The sequence below is a fragment of the Muntiacus reevesi genome, chromosome 3, assembly GCF_963930625.1.
Source record: "Muntiacus reevesi chromosome 3, mMunRee1.1, whole genome shotgun sequence".
In the NCBI taxonomy this organism is placed as follows: domain Eukaryota; kingdom Metazoa; phylum Chordata; class Mammalia; order Artiodactyla; family Cervidae; genus Muntiacus; species Muntiacus reevesi.
In genome coordinates, this window is record NC_089251.1 from 99,149,260 (window position 1) to 99,169,665 (window position 20,406).

Sequence of the window (20,406 nt, forward strand, 5' to 3'; positions counted from 1 at the left end):
AGAGGGTTGCTGTTTCCTTCTGCAGGGGATCTTTCCAACTCAGGGATCAAACCTGGGTCTCTTGAATTGGCAGGCGGATTCTTTACAGTCTGAGCCACCAGAGAAGCCCGTATACCATAATAAAAGCTTATGAAAACATTGTGATTTTTCCTCCTTCCACAGTCAGACTGGGGGTGCCTCAGGATCTCAGGTAGTGCTCCCCATGCCTGAGCACAGGGCAGGGGCAGGAAAGGGGTCTCCTGAGATTGGAGGGTGAAGCTCCACCCTGTGCTGGCTGCCCCTCACCTTTCTGCAATGCTTCTCTGCCCCCTGGTGGTGGGAGGGAACCTGAGAGGAGGTACACCCCCAGTGGGACAACTGCAGCGGTGCCTGTGCTCGGCTTCTTCCAGTGGTCCCCAACCTTTCTGGCATCAGAGACCCGTTTCGTGGAAGACAACTTTCCTGTGGATGGGGGGTGGGGGAGCAGTTTCGGGATGATTCAAACACGTTATATTTCTTGTGCACTTTATTTATATTATTACCTCATCAGCTCCTCCTCAGATCATCAGACATCAGAGCCCAGAGGCTGGGAACCCCTGCTAGCCCATGTGGCCAGGCCAGGGTCCAGAAGGCTCGGGCCTGGCCTGGGAGGGGGAGTACAAGTAGGATAGGACAGGGCCACAGCTGGGAGCTGTTGGCGGGGCTCCAGGTGGAACTGGCTGGGGAGGGCCTGCAGGTGGGGGCTGGCGAAGATGCTATTTAAGGAAGGCGGTGGTCCTAAGTCTGCGATTAGGCTGCTTCATCTCCCAGGAACCGGTGCCTTTGCTAGCTGAGGGGCCACGGGGCCCCGCTGCAGGCAGCATGAGTATGGAAGGTCTCTGGCCATGGGTCCTGATTCTGGTCTGTCTGCCTGGTAAGTGGGTTGCCTCACTCTCCTACCCCGTTCACTTTGGCTCCAGCCTGTGGAGCCTGTGTGGGGAGTGGCCAGAGGGCGTAGCTGCAGCTTGCAGGGATGTAAGTTGACCAGCATGGCTCAGAGAATGAGCTTCCAGGGATGCTCCTAGAAGTCAGCTCCCAGGGAACCCAGGGGGACCTCCCGAGGATGCTGGGGGGCAGAGGGCCACGTGGCAGGAGACAGCAGGAGTGACACCTCCAGGCATTCATGCTCTGCACTCCGTGCCAGGCTTGCCCAGCCCATTTCCAGAGGCCTGGGCTGAGGAGGGGGCTGGGGGCAGGGTCTGAAGCTAACACACCCTGTGTCCTCAGTGTTGAAGCCTGAGTCTCCCCCAGCTCCCTCCTGTTCCCTCCCTCATGCCTGCCCAGACACTGGGAGCCCAGGACTGCCTTTTGAAGCCCGGTCTTTGTCCTCCTACTGGGTTGCCATTTTCTTCTCCAGGGGATCTTCTTGGCCCAGGGATGGAGCTCAAGTCTCTCCCATTGCAGGCCGATTCTTTACCGTCTGGGCTTCTCTAGTGGCTCAGGCAGTAAAGAATCTGCCCACAATGTGGGAGACCCAGGTTTGATCCCTGGGCCAGGAAGATCCTTTGGAGAAGGGAATGGCAACCCACTCCAGTATTCTTGCCTGGAGAATCCCATGGACAGAGGAGCCTGGCAGGCTACATACAGTCCATGGGGTCACAAAGAGTCGGACACGCCTGAGCATCTAACACTTGTTCCCCTAAGGAAGCTCCTTCCGCAAGGTTGTCCAGGCCTCAGGGCCAGGTGGGGCTGACAGGGGAGGCCAGGTGGGCTCCCAGGACTCCTCCTGGAGGCCTGCCTTTATGAAGGGCCTGGGTCCTGAGGTCTGACACCCCGCTCCCCTCACCCCATGTCCTGTTATCCTACATAACCATTGTGCATATGTACCTGTGTCTGGCCCAGGCCTCATCCTAGGAGCACCCTCAGCCTCTCACTGCACTGGAGTCTGTGGGACCAGATTCTCAGAAGACCTCACCCCTGAGGAGAGCCAGACATCCTGGGACAAGGACATCCCTGCAATAAACCAAGGTGAGGACACTGTGTCTTCTCGTGGGGTGAGGAGTATGAAGTTGTCCATGTAGCCTATGAAAACCATGCTGAACACTCAGACAAGCAGAAAAAGCTACAAGGAGATGTGCCAGCTTGCTAAGTGGGTCGTGGTGGGCAGTAGTTCATGGGTAACTTCTTAAGTCTATTTTTCTGTGTCCTCTCTACTGGGATGTTACTTTTATGAGAAGGGGGAAAAGTAGAGGTTTTAAAATATGATGAGCCCCTTCCCTGGTGGCTCAGATGGTGAAGAATCTGCCTGCTATGCAGGAGACCCTGGTTCGATCCCTGGGTCAGGAAGATCCCCTGGAGAAGGGCAACCTACTCTAGTATTCTTGCCTGAATACAGAAGAGCCAGCCCACGGAGTTGCAGAGTCAGGTGCGACTGAGCAATTGACTACACACACACTTGACTTTTATCAGGCCAAGTCTGGTGTGAGTGGAATTACTCACAGCTGTTAGGAAAGGTGCCTTCCACCTGGTGTGGGGTGACCTGCAGGTGTGAGATGCCGTGGGTCTCAGGAAGGGTGAGCCTCAGGCCTCCCTGCCTGGGGATTTCCAGTGAAGAATGAGAACACAGAAAAGCCGGGGCAAAGCCCACAGAAATAAAGACGGGGATTTCAGAGCATGGCAGGAGGGGGCCGGCGGGAGAACCTGTCCTGGGAGATGTGAGCCTGCTGGATGTGGCTCGCCTGCCTCCTGCTCTGTGAGAAGCTGGAGCAGGGTGGCTCACTGCCTTTGGGTCACTAATTGGAGCTGGCCAACTCCAGATCAGCCTGAGGCTGCGCTGGCACTGTTTCTCAGCAGCTGTGGAGGACACGCTACTGGTGGCCCGACGACTCCTCCTGAGCCTAGCCTAGTGACAGTCGGGAGGCCCTTTGCCGGGAGGCACACTCCCTCCCCAGCTGCTGGGGATGCTGCTGCTGCCCAGGGATGGCGGGGAAAGTGCTTCCTCCTTTGCCTGGGGTGGCCCTCCTACAGGCCTGTGTCTGGCCCCCTGCCTCAAGGCGGGATAAGTCTTAGGGTCCGAAGCTCTTGTGAGGTCAGCCTGGGGCTGCCTTCCTGCTGAACTCAGTCCTCCTCCAGCCATCAGTCACCTGCAGATGGCTCCCTGGCTCAGCCTCTGCTTCTAGGGAGCCCAGCTTCTGGGGTGCACAGGAGTGTGAGCAAACCCAGGGAGACAGTGAAGGACAAGGAAACCTGGCGTGCTGCAGTCCGTGGGGTTGCACAGTCGGCCATGACTGAGTGACCAAAACAACCTAAACTTTAGGATGCCAGGCACTCTTCTAAGACTCCTGTTGGGGCTGGTGTCCTAGAAGGGAGGCTCTGCAGGAGAGGGGCTGCCCCCTGTGCCGGAAGGGGGTGGTGGGATGGGAGGGCGCAGCCGTAGCCCCCCTCCCCTGATGGCAAGGGGCTGGAGTTTCTGTGACTTGCCACCGTGAGGGTCCGGAGTGCCACATGGATGGGTCGGGGCTGAGTGGAGCAGGAGGGCCAGGGTGTGTGTGGAAGCGTGGCTTGGGCTGGAGCGGAGGGTGGAGATGGCTGGAAGAAACGGCAACTTCCTGGGAGCAAAGGGTGTCTGATGCAGGAGGCAGGAGCTGGGACAGGGTTTTGTGTTTTTTTTTTTCTCTTGGCTGTGCTGCATGGCATTCAGGGTCTTAGTTCCCTAACCAGGGATTGAACCTGTGTCCCCTGATGTGGAGGTGTGGAGTCCAACCACTAAACCGCCAGAGAATTCCCTGGGACTGGATACTGTGCGTGTGTGGGTCCCAGGAGGAACGTACTGTCTGAGCAGGGAAGGGTGTGATCAGGCTGAGAAGTGCTGCACGTGCTTGTAGATGGGGACTCAGAGGGGCTGTGTGACTTTCCTGGGGTCACATAGCCTCAGTGCCCAGGGGAGGGTGGGCCCTGGAGTTGCTTGGCTGGAGGTCTCTGCTGGGCATGTCCTAGAGTCTGTAGTGGGGGTGGGGGCATAGACCCACACACATGTGTCCCTTCCTTCTCAGGGCTGATTCCAGAGGAGTCCCCAGAGAGCAGCTTCCTCCTGGAGGGGGACATCCTCCGGCCGGTGAGTGTGAGCGCGCATACACACACACACACACACACACACACACACACAGGTGTAAAGTAACCTCACGGGCAGTGTCAGAGACCTGTGAGCCCATCCTTGGCATCATGGGGGTGTGACTTGTGAGCCATCTGTCTTTGCTACTCATAGCTCTTCTTGCCAAAGTCAGCGCGAATGTTGTTAGGAATAAGCCAGCCTGGCGGAGGGTGTGACATCTGGAATGGTGGCAGCAGTCAGTCTGGGAGGGCTTCCTGCAGGAGGGGTTTTGGAACATCAAGCCCCAGCTTGCTACCCTGCCCCGGGGAGGTCCTCAGGGAGCACTGGGACGAAGGAAGAGACGAGCACAGTTGACAGAGTGGCTGGTAGGGATGTGGGGAGGTGTCTGTGGTGAACATCGGGGGCGGCAGTGATGGTCTGAGGAAGACAGAATGAGGAGTAACACACACCATCCTGCCTAGGGATGAGGGGCGGGGTCAGGAAGGGGGAAGGCTGGATGGGAATCAGGTCCTTCTTTTAGGAGGCTGGGGACGGCAGCAGCCTCTTGAAAAGGACAGTGACCTGGCGAGAGCAAGACCATGGTGCTGGTCCGAGGCTGTCCACTGATGGCTCAGCTTGAGCTGGGCGGAGGAGCCCAGGCCAGGGCAGGGCCCCTGTTCTCAGTTACCTAGTGAATGCACAGGGTGAAAGCAGGATCCAGCCTCTGCAGGAAATATTTTGTCTGGGTTTCTCTTTTTTAAAAAATTAATTTATTTTTAAATGAAACAAAGATGAATATTTTTAATGATAAAAGGTACAATTCACAAAAAAGATAGACATCATAAACCATTGGATACCTTAACAAACAAAGAAACAAAGATACATAAAGCAAAAATCAGAAGAAATATGAGGGAAAAGGAAAAATCTATGATCATAGTGAGATATATTAACATTTCTGAGAATACTTTATCAAGTGTAGAAAAAATTAGGATCTTGAATTATATCATTAATAATTTAAATAGAATACATTTATATTCAATTTTATTAATCATATCCTACCCAAGTTATTTAAAATTTAGTATCCCATATGCTATTGTTAGATGTCCACAGGACATCTAGAAAAGCCGGCAAAAAGATAAACGTGACTGAATCTCATGGGTTTCTCCCCCTGACAGAGTAAGCGGCAACTTCTTTCTCTAGAACGAAGGGTTGTGCTGTGCATCACGCAGCTGGCCACTGGCCCCCCCGTTTCTGTCCGCTCTCTGATGAGCAGCCACCCTCACTGCACACATCTTGAGGGCTCCTAGGGTCTGAGCGGTGGCAGCCTCAGGGCGGGAAGCTTGGCCGGCCGCTCTCTGAGCTGCCCTCTCTCCTCAGAGTCCCTTCCGGCTGTTCTCGGCGGCCAGCAGCAAGTGGCCCAAGAACGGCGGAGTCGTGGAGGTCCCCTTCCTGCTCTCCGGCAAGTACGGTGAGTCGGCCCAGGCCCCCAGCCGTGGGCCCTCCTCCCTATGCAGCCCGGCTCCTCTTCGTTCTGTTTTTTTTTTAATGACACAAAGCAGACTTTATTTTTCATTTTTATTGACTTGTATTGGCTGTGCTGGGTCTTCACTGCTGCACGGTCTTTTCTCTGACTGAAGTGAGCAGGGGCTCCTCTTTAGCTGGGTGCGCAGGCTTCTCATTGCGGGGCTTCTCCTGTTGCAGAGCACGGGCTCTAGAGCGGGCCGGCTCCAGCAGCTGCAACTTGTGGGCTCTAGACCCCAGGCTCACTAGCTGTGGCTCATGGGCTTTGTTGCTCTGCGGCATGTGGGATCCTTCCAGAACAGGGATCGAACCATGTCTCCTGCATTAGCAGGCGGATTCTTTACCATTGGGCCACCAGGGAAGCCCCACGCTGACATTTCTTGACATTCCACATTGGAGAATGATCTAAAGCTCAGTCCCTTCCCCGAGTGCAGACGTCTGGGGAGAGCAGTGGGCGGGGCCTGGCTGGGGCATTAGCTGGCATGTCTCCTCCCCAGATAAGCCTAGCCGCCAAGTCATTCTGGAGGCATTCGCTGAGTTTGAACGCTCCACATGCATCAGGTTTGTTGCCTACAATGGCCAGAGGGACTTCATTTCCATCATTCCCATGTCTGGGTAAGTGCTTCTTGGTGTGTGTGCAAGGTGAGAGCCTCAGCTGTCTTGAGTTCAGCCTGAAATGAACAAAACTGTTGTCTGAAACCTGTGTCTGGGCCTGTCTTCCTGGGTCTAGAGTCCCACTGCCCATCTCAGTAGTCTGCTCAGCATGAGCTAGACCTGCAAATACTCAGAGCAAATACTCAGGAGAGGTGGGCAAGGAGGTGTTCAGTCCTCCTTTAAAGAGCCTTCCACTCCATCTCCCGGGAGACTATGTGACCTGGGGAGTGAGTGCAGGTGTCATGGGGCAGACCTGGCCTTGGGTCCAGGTTCCATGGTGCAGGAGCCAGGTGACACTGACAAGTCCCTCAACTTCTGAGCCCCTTCTGTCTTCTCTCTGAAATGCGGGTGATGGTAATACTGCTTTCTTAGCTTGCTAGGGCCCTAAGAGAATGTGCATGAGAGCTTTGACTCGGGGCTCCCCGTGTGGAGACATTCACGTAATCGGCTGCTTCCGTCATCCATGTTAACATCAGTCCTCACCAACTCCTTACAGTGCAGTCTGGAAACAGGGTTCCAGCACACCCTGTTCACAGAGGGCCAGGCAGTGGGGGGCCTTGGGAACAGCAAGCTCGGGGCTACAGCCCAGGACCGGGACTCGCTCCGGGTGCTCCCTTATTCCAGGTCTTGGGAGGAGTGGCGAGGGGCCTGGGTTTGCTGATTCTCCTGGCCGGTGACCACCCAGTGCTTTCGTGGCCCTGCAGGTGCTTCTCGAGCATTGGCCGCAGTGGAGGGATGCAGGTGGTGTCCCTAGGACCCAGCTGTCTCCAGAGGGGCCCGGGCATCGTCCTGCATGAACTCATGCACGTGCTGGGCTTCTGGCATGAGCACTCGCGGGCCGACCGGGACCGCTACATCCGTGTGAACTGGAACGAGATCCTCCCAGGTAAGCCAGGTCATGCATGGTGGGGGAGGTGGAGGAGAGGCAGTCCCGCCAGAGGAAGGCGGCAGGCATGGCCTGCGCCCAAGGAATTTGCCTGGCCACTTGGGAAAGATTGTCCATCTTCCCCACTACCTGCCTGTCTCCCATGGGGAAGGTGGGATTCCTGCTTTCCTCCAAGACATGGAGAATAACCCAGATGCTGCTGCTCTGGGCCCCGAGGCTTCAGTGCCACCCACAGTTACCCTGAACTAGGGCATCAACCCTCTCTCGTCTCTCTTCACTGATACTGGCAGTTACCTAAGGATGGAGTTGATGGTCTTATGACTCTTGCTCACTTATACTCAACCAGCAGCCCTGCATGCCTTAGACACTGCTCTTGAGGCTCAGGGCAGGGGCTGTGCTCCAGTTGAGGAGCTGAGCCAAGACAGATATCTTAGAGGTAGTTGGCTGTGTGTGCATGCCAAGTGCCCGATGCAGGAGGTGGAGGGCAGCCCTGTATAGGCTGTGAGATGGATGCTGACGGGCCTCTGGGATAAAGTACAGGGAGCCCAGGTCCTGAAAAGTGGCAGTGGGAAAGCTGAGGCTGGTCTGGGGAGCGGGTCACTGCACTGGATGCCAGGGAGCTGCAGCTGTGTGCTGGGCGTGGTGCCAAGGATCTGACTCCAGCCACGGTGAGGCCCTGTCCTTTGGCAGAGGGGGATAGCCTGATATAGGAGGTGAGAGGAGTCACGACAATTGATTCATGAGGGAGGAGAGCAGAGGAGGTGAGTGATTTGGGTTTGGGGGTATGGAAGCAAATGAAAGCTTGAAAGGCTTCCTGTAAGAGGAGGGCTTCTGGTATGAGTGCCTTTGCTGCTGCTGTGAGGTTTTATAGTTAGGGGAGGAGGCCCAAGACCGCAGCCATCATACATGGATGCCCCCCATGCCAACAGTGGGATGGGAAAATGGGCAGCGCCTCTTAGTGGGATGGGGGATAGAGATTGAGATCAGAGACTAGTCTAGAAGTGGGGAGGCCATAGTGACATCATGCTATAAAAATAGACTACAATCCTTTCAGTGCTTATGGAGGGACTTCCCAGGAGGTCCAGTGGTTAGGATTTCATGCTTGCATTCTAGGGAGCATGTCGTTGCACAGTGAAAACAAAAAAAAAGCTCAAGTGCCCATGGAATCGTTGTAAAGGCTTATGAGAGCCACAAAACCTTCAAATTTGAAAGAGTAGAGTTAATACAAACATTTTGATCATGATGTAAAAAGTAGAAGCTAGTAACAAATCAAAGTGAAAAATGTTATCCAGTTGAAAATTAAAATTTATACAACAACAAACCTTTTTTTAAGCTATGGAGTTAAAGAAATTGTGGGAATTCTTAGAGCATGAAAATTAGAACCAAGGGTTCATAGCTAAAGCAATGCACAGGGAAAATATGTAGACTGAAATACTTAGATCAAGAAAAACAGAGGACAAATTCCGCATTTCAATTCAAGTTAAGAAAAAAAAAAATGAAAGCAAGAGGGAATTAGTGAAGGGAAAAGCAGAAATTAATGAGTTAGAAAACAAAATAGCACCAATAAATGAAAAAGCTGTTTTTTTTCTTTTAACAATAAAATTAAACATCAGCTACCCTAATGGAAAAAATTGCTTTAAGAATGAAGAAAAATCAGAATGTTTGTACTTAGTTATATGTACAGAACAAACTGCTAAAATATACAAACTAGTAACATCAGTTAACTGTGGAGATGGGAACTCAGAGGGGGGGATGGAGTGGGAAGCATTATGTATCTTCATATTTTCTGGTTTTTGAGTCAGATGAATATATTGCCTATTCAAAATTATGTTTAATAACTTAAAGGCTTTTCAAAGGAAAAAGTAAACACTCTACTGGGTAGATATTTCCAGGCAGGGATGGGATATAAGGTGTTAGATTACCGTTTTAGTGGTAGGGAGGCTGCTGGTGACCATGGGTGAATGTGAAGGCAGCTGGCTGGGCCTGGGGTCTTCGGGGGAGCAAAGATGGGGGGTACAGCCGTTCTTTCAGAGGCTCACTGAAGGGCAGGAGAGGAGCCGAGGGAGGGAAGCTTGTTGCTCCCAGGCCTGGCGGGGCCAAGGGACAGGAAGAAGCACGTGCTCTGGCCAACGGGAAAAGGCTGAACTCACACCTGGGGTTGGGGGTGGGCAGGTGCTGTTGGCGGGAGGCAGGGAGGGCAGGAGGCTTTGCTGCTGGGGGGGTATGCCCATGGGAGATGGGGGGCTCACAGGCCTCCAAGCCTGGGGCGGCGGGGAGGAGCGGGGTGAGGAGTAGGCGCTTGATCTAGCCGGTAGTGGGCATCCAGGCTCTGAGCAGCGTGGGACTTCTTTAAAGCTGTAGACTATATTAGTATAAAGATAGTTTCACACAGGGCGAGCCTGAGAGGAGGAAAGACGGGGCAGAGAAGTCTTAGGAGGTGACGGCGGGCCAGCCACCAAGTCCCTGTGCTTGTACTAATCCATCGGCTGGCGCAGGTCTGGAACCCTCCCAGGGCACCAAGGAGACGGGGATCAGAAACGGGGGTGGGGTGAGGAGATGCACTCTGGGTGTCGTTTTGGACCCCCACAGGTAGGCTAGACACTTCCAGGAACCCCCTACCACCTTCCCTTCCTCCCTTGGCCCTCTTCCCCATCGCCAAGTATGTTTTCAGGTTTTGAAATGAACTTCATCAAATCTCGGAGCAGCAACATGCTGGTGCCCTACGACTACTCTTCAGTGATGCACTACGGGAGGTGAGGACCCCTTCTGGCTTCCTCCCCTCCGCGCGGTCCTGCCAGCCCAGCTGTCTGGACTCAGGCCCTGCCTCTGGGTTTCAGGCTTGCCTTCAGCCGGCGTGGGCTGCCCACCATCACCCCACTCTGGGCCACCAGTGTCCACATTGGCCAGCGCTGGAACCTCAGCAGCTCGGACATTGCACGGGTCCTCAGGTTTTATGACTGCAGCCCAAGTGGCCACGAGCCCAGTGGGAAAGGTGAGTGACAGGGAGCAGAGCGATCTGAGGAGCTGGAAGAAGGCTCCTATGTTGAGGTGGCATTAGTGAGGGTCAAGTGCTAGGAGGTGAGTCTGTAGAGGCGAGCAGGTGCAGACCAGGGGCTCACCATTCAGATGCAGAAAAAGCACTTGAAAAAAATTAACACTCAGCTATGATTAAAAACTTACTAAATAGGAATAGAGGTCACTTTCCTAACCTTAACATAGCTAGAAAAAAAACAACCCAAAAATCATTTTAAATGTCAAAACATTAAGACAAGTTTTTCCACTCTTCTCTCATCTATTCAACAATGTAGTAAGTCTTAGCCATTGTGGTAAAACAAAAAATGAAGTTTTGAGGTTTGGGAAGGAAGAAAAAATGTCACTATTCATAGATGACAATCTGCATTGAAAGGAATGTACAAAAAATTACTAGAACTAATAAGAATTTTTAAAGGTGAATATAATCAATATACAAGAGTCAGTTGTATTGTAATGCAGCATCAGTTTATTAAGATACATTTTAAGCCTTTAAAAAGATGCAGCTGGTCTAAGCAGGGATGAGAGTGCAGAATCAGGCAGTGGCTGTGGAAGGGAGAAGCAGGAGGCGTGATGAGGATCGACGGGAAAGAGAGCCGAGATGGCTTCGAGTATTCTTTTCCTTTACAGGTTATTGTAACAAGTTGACTATGGTTCCCTCTGCTATAGACCAGGCCCTCTGATTTTTAGCTGAGCACACAGCTGTCTGGGATAAAACCTACATTTGTCAGTTTCCCTTGCTTTGGGCATGACCAGGTGACTGCCTCCTAGCTTCTGAGATAGCCATCAGCTGGCAACCATTATTTCGTCTTGTGAGGAAACAGTTTTCTGAAGTTGGTTGCCCTGGTGACCTTTCCTTATCACCATTACCTCATTAGTAATTGGGAAATGCAAATAAAGACCACAGTACCCTTTTTTATCCCTTAAATTGGCAGGAATTTAGAAGTCAGATACTGCCAAATACAAATAAGATGATGAAGCAATGATGACATTCATACTCTGCTGATAGGAGTATAGACTGCTGCACCAGTTTGGAAAACAATTTGATAGCTTGTAAAGTTGAAGTGTGTGTACCCCATGACTCAGAATCTACTCCTTAGTATTTTTGCACATGTGTACTCCCAACTCCAGTGGTAGGCAGTCTCTACTCTACATTCTGTCTCCATAGGTTTGCCTACTCCGGGCACGTCACATAAACAGAATTATACCAGATGATCTTTTGTGATTGGCTTCTTCCACATAGCATTATGTTTTCAAGGTTCATCCATGGTATAGCGTATCAGTACAGTTGATCCTTGAACAGTCTGAGGGTTAGTGGTGCTGACCCCCTGTGCAACAGACCCTCTGACTGCCTACAGCTTCAGTCACTCCTCCACATCCAAGGATTCAACTGACTGTGTGGTACTGTAGAACGTTTGCTGAGAAAAATCACGTATAAGTGCACTCATGCAGTTCAAACCTGTGTGGTTCAAGCGTCAACTATACTTCATTTTTATTGTTGAGTGATATGCCACATTTTGTTTATCCATTTATGAAAGGATTTTTGGGTCATTTCTAGTTCTAGTGGAACAATAAACATTCGTGTACAAGATTTTATGTGGACATATATTTTCTTTTGGATATATACTTAGGAGTGAAATTTCTGGATCCTTTGGTAACTCCATACTTCACTGCTAAATTGTTTTCCAAATTGGCTGCACTATTTTTCATTTCTACCAGCATGCTGGTAGAAGCCCTTGTTACCACTTCTTGTTATAACCATGCCCAAGTGGGTGTGAAGTGGTATTTTGTTGTAGCTTTGATTTGCATTTCCTGAATGGCTGTGAACACTTATGTGTTTATAGGTGTTTTGTATATGTTTGGAAAAATGTTCAAATCTTTTGCCTGTTTTTTGGTTGGGTTGTCTTTTACTGGTAAATTGTGGGAGTTCTTCATATATTCTGAATATGTGTCCCTTATAGGATATATCATTTGGAAATGTTTTCTCACATTTTATGGGTTGTTTAACTTTCTAGATGGTTTTCTTTGATTATAAACATTTAAAATTTTGATGCAAAGTCCAACTTATATTTTCTTTATCACTGTGCTTTTGGTATCATAGCTAAGAAGGATTTGCCTAACTGAAGGTCACGTAGATTTAATCCAATGTATTTTGCATGTACGCCAGGGCTTCCCTGGTGACTCAGATGGTAAAGAATCTGCCTGTGATGTGGGAGACCTGGGTGCAACCCCTGGTTTGGAAAGATCTGGAGAAGGGCACGGCAACCCACTCCAGTACTCTTGCTGGAAAATTCCATGAACAGATGAGCCTGGTGGGCTACAGTCCCTGGAGTCTCAAAGAGTTGGACACGTGCTGTGCTTAATAGTTCAGTCATTTTGCATGTGATTATGCAGCTCCAGTACCATTTTGCAGACTTATTTCCTACAATGTCAAATATTAGAAAGATTTTAAAAAATTAAACAAGAGACAATGGTAACTATTTGAGAGGTTTGACTCTAAGAACAGAATTGAGAGGTGGCTAGAAGTGGTCATGGGTCAATGGAAAGTGCATCAAGATAGTGGATATACAAGCAAGTTTGGGTATGGAAATAATGACCCCGTGGAGAAGGGGGAATAGATTCATGGAGCAGAAGAATATCTAGAATATTCGAGAAGGAGCTGTTCTCCTTGGGAGCTGAGGCACTTTCTTGGACCTAGTGGCAAGGAAGAAGATGGGAGCAGATTCCAGCCGGTGTGTGGTCTTGATGTGCTATGAGGGGCTTCTGTCCCAGGCTTTGATGGCAAAAGAGTGAGGTGAGAGGCTGGGGAGAGGAGGATGTGTGGGGAGGGAAAGGTGTGGAGTGGCTGATGGGGGCGCAGGAGAGGAAACCTCTGAGAGATGCTCGGCGGGGTCGCGGTGTGCTGGGCTGCTGGGCAGCTGACGGAGTTGGCCTCGGGTAGTCACCTCGTCCTCTAGAACTGGGGTGCTGTGGGCAGTCCTGCCAGAGTAGGGGGCCTGAGGGTGTCTCAGGCGGTGACTGCAGCAAGGTTTATGGGACCCATGCCAGATGTGGAGGGTGTTTGGGAAGTGAGGAGGCGATGGAGCAAGAAGATGGGGTCTGGGGGCTCAGCGGGGCTGGAGGGTCATGGTACTGGGTCTTGTGGGCTGTAAGCAGAGGAGGCAGAGGTCAGAGGGTGCGCTGCCGGGCCCGGACTGCAGGGGGCGTGCTTCCCGCAGGTCCGGGCAGGAGCGGCCTGTGAAGTCACTGGTTGAAGCGTGTCAGCTCACATGGGCTGGTGTTTACAGATGGAAGGCCTCAGTAGGAAGCAGCTGGAGGGCGGGCAAAGATGCAGGCAGTGCTTAGCTGGTGTGGCTGGCCAGCCATATAACTTGGGCCCAAAATGAAGAGTCCTACGAAGTAGCCGGCGGCTGCCAGCTGTGGTCTGGGAGTGGCGGTGAAGGGCCAACAGGACCCACCCTGCTGAGCTCGTGGGCCGGACAGTCACGTGGGTCCTGCTGACTCCCTGGGTGTGGGCGTAGCTGCAAGTGTAAGAAGAGTTCTGGGAAAGGCTTCGGATACAGGTAAGAGGAGGTGTTGCTGTGTAGGCCCCGGGGGCTTTGTGCTGAGGGCTGCAGTGCTCGGTCAGGGGGTTGGCCGTCAGTGAAGCCAGGGAATGGTGGGAGGCCACTGAAGGTCCCAGTGGCCTGGGCTTCTGACGGTCACCCCTGGGGCCAAGTGCGGAGGGAGCGGCATGGCTCCGAGCTTCTTGTCTCTGGGGAGTTGGGATCAGGGTTTCAAAGGTGTTGGGCAGTGGCATGGCAGGAACATGGTGGGTTCGAGGTCTCTGAACAAGGCTGAAGGGCGCTCTGGCTCTCACACTGTCCTCTGTGACTCTCCGACATAACCTGTCTTTCCTGCTCTAGGGCTCCAGACCCCTGGGAGTGGTAGGAGCCCCTCTCCTGGCTCTAGGTCACAGCTGCAGCAGCTTCTGCAGGCATTGTTGGAGGAATCCAGGAGATCTGACCCCAGAGGCTTTGGGGCGGAAGACCAGCATGGCGCTGCCGCTGCTGGGTCTGAAGAGAGCCTTCGTGCACAGAAGCCCCCTGCCCTGAGGAATTCTGATGTGAAGGCATTTGCGGACCCCACCCCGTCAGCCCCCGGCTTCCTCCCTGAGGCCAAAGCCTGGGGCGGTCTTTCCTGACATTTCCCTGGCACCACACCGGCAGCACCGAGCCCCTTCTCTAGAAGACCGATCCGCGTCCATCTAGGCTCTTCTGGGGAATCCTGCTCTGCCAGGGGCCCGTGCACCCAGAAATCACTTTACGAGGACATGCAGAGGTCAAGCCTGTGGCTTCCATCCCCTTGGCCCCTCTGCACTGCACCCCTGCCTTCCAGCTTCTCTGGCTCCCCTGTCTGAGGCTTGGGCCCCTCTCTCTGCTCCTTCCTTCCCAGTCATGTTTCCCCAGGGGCTCCTAGGACAGAGAGACCCTCTAGGTCAGTCAGGGGGAGGCAGGCCTGTGGGGCAGGTGCCTGACTCTGCCGGTTCTCATCTCCTGCCTCAGCCCCGGGGAGCCTGGGAAGGAAGGTGACTTCTCAGCAGCTCCAGGGACAGGGACTTGGAGGGATGGGCCTCCCTGAGGGCCCCGGGAGACCCCTGGGGTTGAGGTGCAGCCCCCCGCAGGGACTAACAGTACCTTCACTGCTCCCTCAGGCTGTCCCGTGCTCAGGACCCTGGGAGCAGCCCCTCTCCTGGTTGTCTGAGTGCTGGGAACCTGGGAATGTAGCCCTGCGCTCCAAGAGGCTTCCAGAGCCCTATTTCCTCCCTTGCCTCCCGGGGAGATGAAGAGGTGGGGGCCCTAGGTGTGGGGAAATTTGCTGCGGGAAAATCAGCAAGAACAGGAGGACCCTGAAGTCAGGACTCAAAACTGCTGTCACCCGCATAGCTCTTTCCAGGAACTTTGCCTCTTCCGAGACCCCGCCTCTCCCAGACTTGGCCAGAGGAGGCCCTGGAAGGTGGGAAGGGGCTGTGGGGTCGCCCTGAATGTCTTCCTTCAGCCAATCCCCACTCCTCTCCTTCAGCTCCTGGCCTCCCTGGTGAGGACTGTTCAGGGTCAAGAAAGTCTCTAGGGATGGCAGTGAGCGAGCCGGATCCCCGCACCCCCACCCTGTGCAGGTCTGAGGCCTGCTTTGGGTGGGAGGGCAGCAGGAGCCCCTGCCCGTCCCAGTGGGGCCAGGTCCCCCTGATGCCTCGGGAAAAGTAGAAATAAAGTTGGGAACTTGCTCCAGGAGTCTGGTGCTGGGCTGTGCTGACTACCTCATACCCAGGTGCCTTGACCTCCCCTGACTGCCCTGGGAGGGGCCCTCTAGGCACTGAGACCCAAGTTTAGAGGCAGGAGCAGACTCGGGGAAGCAAACTGGTGTGCTCAAGGGAACAGGGCTGGGCAGCAGGGCTGAGATGCGCCCTCTGCCATCCTCCTCACTGTGTCAGGGGGCCTGGGCCCTCTGCCCTCAGTCTATCTGGGGTTTCAGTCTTGAGTCAAGGATTTTCTGAGTCTGTGCAAGGGCCTGAGCTCAGGCGTGGATGTCAGGGAAGGACTGTGGTGTGGGGATGCTGTCCTTTGACTTGCTCCCAGGCCTGGGAGATGGAGTGCCACAGTTTACAGTAGAGAAGTAGGCTCTGGCCCTGGTCCTAGCAGGGTGACAGTTCCCCTGGAAGATTCCCAAGAAAAGACTTTGGGCCAACCCTCTGCTAGAGACGGTATGTGTGCCTGTTCATCAGCATGGCTGCTTCATGACCTGTGGGTCTCTGAGTGCCGAGCCAGGCCGCTGACACCAGGCCGGGGTGATGGCCACTCTGGGTCAGAGGAGGTGATGTGAGGCCCGCCCAGCTCGCAGAGACTGCTGTCATGAGCCTCCGTTAACATGTGGCCTTTCATCTCGGATGCTGGGCTCTCTGCACAGGGCGGAGGGGCTGGTTGATCCTGATGCCGCACGGGGGAGACTGCTTACTCTCTTTTGGCAGTGATCAGGGACAAGGCTGTCCTTGTCCTGTCCCCCCCAAGAAGATGCCTGTCACTAGAGTCGAGGCCCCAGGCCAGCTCTGGGCCCAGGCCTGTCCCCTGAGCCCCACACTGTCCTGATGATCCAGTCATGGTCTGGTCCCCGGAGCCCCAGCATGGAGGGTGTGATATGTGTGGGACCCTGGGGCGTCAACCAGAGAGGAGGCGTCAACCACCTCCTCTCACGGCCTGCGACTTGTTTGCCAGTCCCCCGCCACACAGCTCTGTGGGCTCATTCATCAGTTTATTCACTCACGCAACACACATCTGTTATATTTGGGGGCCGGGCAGGCTCCGTTATAGGCACTGGGAATAACATAGGGAACATGGCAGGTTTTCTATGCTCATGGAGTTTATTCAGGGATGGGAAGAGGAACGAACAGTAAACAGACAAATGAAGCATCTGGGGCTGATAAGTGATGGGAGAGGGGAGCGTTTCTTGATGGCATTTCACCTGAATGGCAGGAGGCTGCTATCCTGGGGCCATCTGGGGAAAGAACAGCCAGTACAAAGGCCCTGAGGCAGGAAAGAGCAAGGTGTATCAGGCCAGGGTGTGTGGAGAGAGGTGTGTGTCTGTGGGGTGTGTGTGGGTGGTAAGGAGGGGGCAGTCACGGGCCTGGTCAGCTGTGGAGGGATGGTTTGTTCCGAGAGCAACAGAGGGCACCTGCTGGAAGTTTCTAAGGAGAGATGTGACAAGACCCGATCTAAAATTTTAAAGTCATTCAGGGGCTTCTCTGGTGTCTCAGTGGTAAAGAATCCACCTGCCAACACAGGAGAGACAGGTTCGATCCCTGGTCTGGGAAGTTCCCACAAGCTGCAGAGCAACTATGCGTGTGTGCCACAAGAATTGAGCCCGTGCTCTGCAAAAGAGAAGCCACTGCAGTGAGAAGCCCGAGCACTGCGACTAGAGAACGCCCACGTGCACAGCAGAGACTCAGCAGCCAAAAGTGAAATCATATTAAAAAAGTTATTCCGGATGCGCCTTGAAAAGCGAGTTGGAATCGGGAAGAACAGCTGTTAGCCCCTGTACTTGTGCGAGTGAGAGTGACGGGATGATGGGAAAGGGCGAGAGTGGGTGCTTTGGGAGTGTGTGTTGGATGAGCAGGGGATGAAGGCATTTCAGCCTTAAGAACTGAAGGGAGAGAGTTCAGGGGAAATAGGTGTTTTAAGTCGGGGGCTGCGCTGTGCTTAGTCATTCAGTCGTGTCTTTGCAACCCTGTGGACTGTAGCCGGCCAGGCCCCTGTGTCCATGAAATTCTTCAGGCAAGAATACTGGAGTGGGTTGCCATGCCCTCCTCCTGGGGATCCTCCCAACTCAGGGATCGAACCTGGGTCTCCTGCATCGCAGGTGGATTCTTTACCAGCTGAGCCACCAGGTAAGTCGGGGGCTGCTGGATGTCAAATGGGTGGGTCAGGAAGTGTGTGGGCTGAGTGAGCCTGCAGTTCAGGGCAGGGGATGTGCTTTGGAGAGTGATTAGTGTCCCGGTGGGCACCAGGGGCTGGATGAGCTTCCCTAAGAAGAGTTCAGGTGCACAAGGAAAGGATCCCAGGACGGAACCGGTGCAGTTTCTCAGTCTTGGCCCTAGCAGCATTTTCTGACTGATGAGTCTTTGCTGGGGAGAGGGGCTGTGCTGGACCTTGTAAGGCGCTCTGACAGCATCTTTGGCCTCTCCCCACTAGATGCCAGTACCAACCTCCTGCCTCCTGTGGTGAGAATCAAAAATGTCTCCAGGCATCGCCCAGCATCCTTGGGAAGGGAACCAGTCTTAGTGAGCCTCTCTGATTCGGGGCTTGGGAGAGGGAAAGGTAGCTGAGGAGGAGTGGCCTGTTAGGAGGGAGCAGGGCCTGTGGAGTGTCCCCCGGGGAAGGGTCCATCGTAAAAATGTGGCTGAGAAGCTGAGCAGGAGCAGGACACAGAAGTGAGCCTGGCACTTGGTGATGTGGGGCCATGAGCGACGCCCAGGAGCAGACTCAGTACAGGGTCAAGGGGAGAATGTGAGGGGCTAGAGGCCATGACCGGGCAGACAAGACGCTGGAGGCTGCAGGGGTTTCCCAGGTGACCCAGCGCCAATGCAGGAGATGTAAGAGACGCGGGTTCGATCCTTGGGTCAGGAAGATCCCCTGGAGGAGGGTGTGGCAACCCACTCCAGTATTCTTGCCTGGAGAATCCATCCCATGGACAGAGGGGCCTGGTGGGCTACAGTCCATAGGGTCGCAAAAGAGTCGAACACAACCAAAGTGACTTAGCACACACACGCACATACACAGAGGGTGTGGAGGGCTTCCTAAAAAGGGGGCTGGCTCGTAGACTGGAGCGAGTGACAGCTGGTGAAGGGATAATCAACAGAGCAGACTCCTGGGGGACACAAGAGGACTCGAGGTCCAGGGTGCATGCAGAGGACCTGCCCCAAGAGCTGAGACACGGCTCGGAGGGAGGTGTGTAGGGAATGTGTGCCTGTGGGTTGGCTTCCCTTTTCTCTTAAATAGAAGGCAAAGCCATAGCTTGCGAGGAGGGCGCAGGCAGGAAAAGGAGCAGGAGACGGATGCCGATTCTGAGGCGTGGGGAAGTGACCACACTAGGAACATCTGGAAATCTGTGGTCACGAATTTAAAGTGAAGCCAGTCGATGAAGTGAGCGTTTTGCTCTGGAAAAAGCAGCCGCTTGGTCAAAGGCAGGATGGATGATTTGAGGTTTGAGCAGGGTTGGGGTTTTGTCGGGTGAGGTATGATGCGGGGAGAGAGGATGACCGACTGACATCACCGAGGGCACGGCTCAGGGGTCTGGGGAGGTGGGGAGGCTGGGTGGTACAGGGTGGTCTGGGGGTGAGGCCCCTGGGGATTTGAAAGGCTGGGGCTTCTGGGGAAAGCTGGGGTGGGTGCAGCCTGGTTGGGGATCGTCCCCATGGGCTCTCGGGGCAGGAAGTGCAGCAGCTTGAGCTGCTGGTGTCCTGGCCCAGGAGTCAGTGGGGCCAGTCTTGCCTTTTGGACCTGAAGAAGGGGCTCCTGGGCTTCCAGCTCACATGGTGCATCTCCTACTGTGCTCTCATGGCCAGGATGGGACAACTGTCTCCCCTTTCTTTGGAAAAGATGCTACTAGGTCACCTTTCCACCATGGCCCCTCTTTTCAAGGACATCCCTGGGGCTTCCTTCATTTGGGCACCACCTGTCTGAAAAAAGCTTAAGTGTATTTCATCTGCTGATGTCTACTGCCATCACTCTTCACTTTTCAACAATCTTGGCCAGGTACTGCGGACAGAGAAGGGTTGTCTGCTCTGATGAAAGGTGGTACAACAGGCCATCAGACCCCATTGTGATAGAGTGGTCTGGGCGTGAAAGTGGCACCAAGTTAGGACAGGGTACCTCCCTCTGCTTGAGAGGCGGTGATGGGTGAACGGTCCTTGAAAAGAGAATAGGGCTCCGCCAAGCACAGAAAGAAGGGTGAGGAGGGTGTTTCTGGCAGAGCAAACAGTCCCTGGAAAGGACTGGAGATGTGGGCGCTCAGGGCACATCCAGGGACCAGCATGTAGCCTGGTGTGGGACGGGAGGTGGACCAGAGCCTGTCACTGCCTCCCCCTCCTCCTCACATGTGCTGGCAGTAACAGCAGCAGCTGCTGCTGGCTGGTTGCAGGACTGGGACTGAGCTCTGCCAGCCCTGGTGGAGCAGGATGATACTGGTGGGTCAGAGCTCTTTTGGGAAGGGCTGGAGGAAGCCCTGCTGCAGCCTGAGGCTCTGATTCACAAAGGGCTCGGGGGAGCAGGCAGCTGGGGAAGGGGTGTGTGTGGGGGAGAAGGCGATGGCAGAGAGCAGCGGGGAGTTGAGTTATGTAACAGCCCCCACTGCCCCGAGAGCCAGCCGCTGGTCTTGGGGCTGGGTGGGGCTGGGGGACGGCAGCGGGTGACACAGAGCCTGGTTGTTGGTTGAGCCTCGTGGGTTCCTGTGGGTTCTTTCTGGCTGTCCTCAACCAGGGGTGGTACCCAGCAGGGCCTGGGTTGGGTGGATGTGGAGCTACCCCTACGGGGAAGGCCCAGGTGAGAATCAGCATGGGGAGGGTGGGGCGGGGTGGGATTGAGGAGCCCTGGCCTCAGTTCTGCAGAGCCCTGGAGGCCTGGCCTTTCAAGGATAACAGGCCAGCAGACAAAAAGCTGCTGTGAGTTGCAGTGTCTGGGGATATACCCACTGGCCCCCCAGCCTGACAGTGGTTGGAGAGGATGAGAAGTAATCCTTC

General features: G+C 54.1%; 1 protein-coding gene across 1 annotated transcript; it reads left to right on the forward strand.

Moving 5' to 3' along the window:
• The first annotated feature begins 846 nt into the window (after positions 1–846).
• On the forward strand, positions 847–14,322 carry ASTL (astacin like metalloendopeptidase). The gene is made up of 9 exons (XM_065928873.1): positions 847–892; positions 1,861–1,986; positions 4,011–4,072; positions 5,426–5,516; positions 6,067–6,184; positions 6,928–7,109; positions 9,781–9,862; positions 9,947–10,101; positions 14,045–14,322. The coding sequence occupies exons 1-9, from the start codon at positions 847–849 to the stop codon at positions 14,320–14,322; spliced, it is 1,140 nt and encodes a 379-aa protein (XP_065784945.1).
• The last annotated feature ends 6,084 nt before the right edge of the window (positions 14,323–20,406 follow it).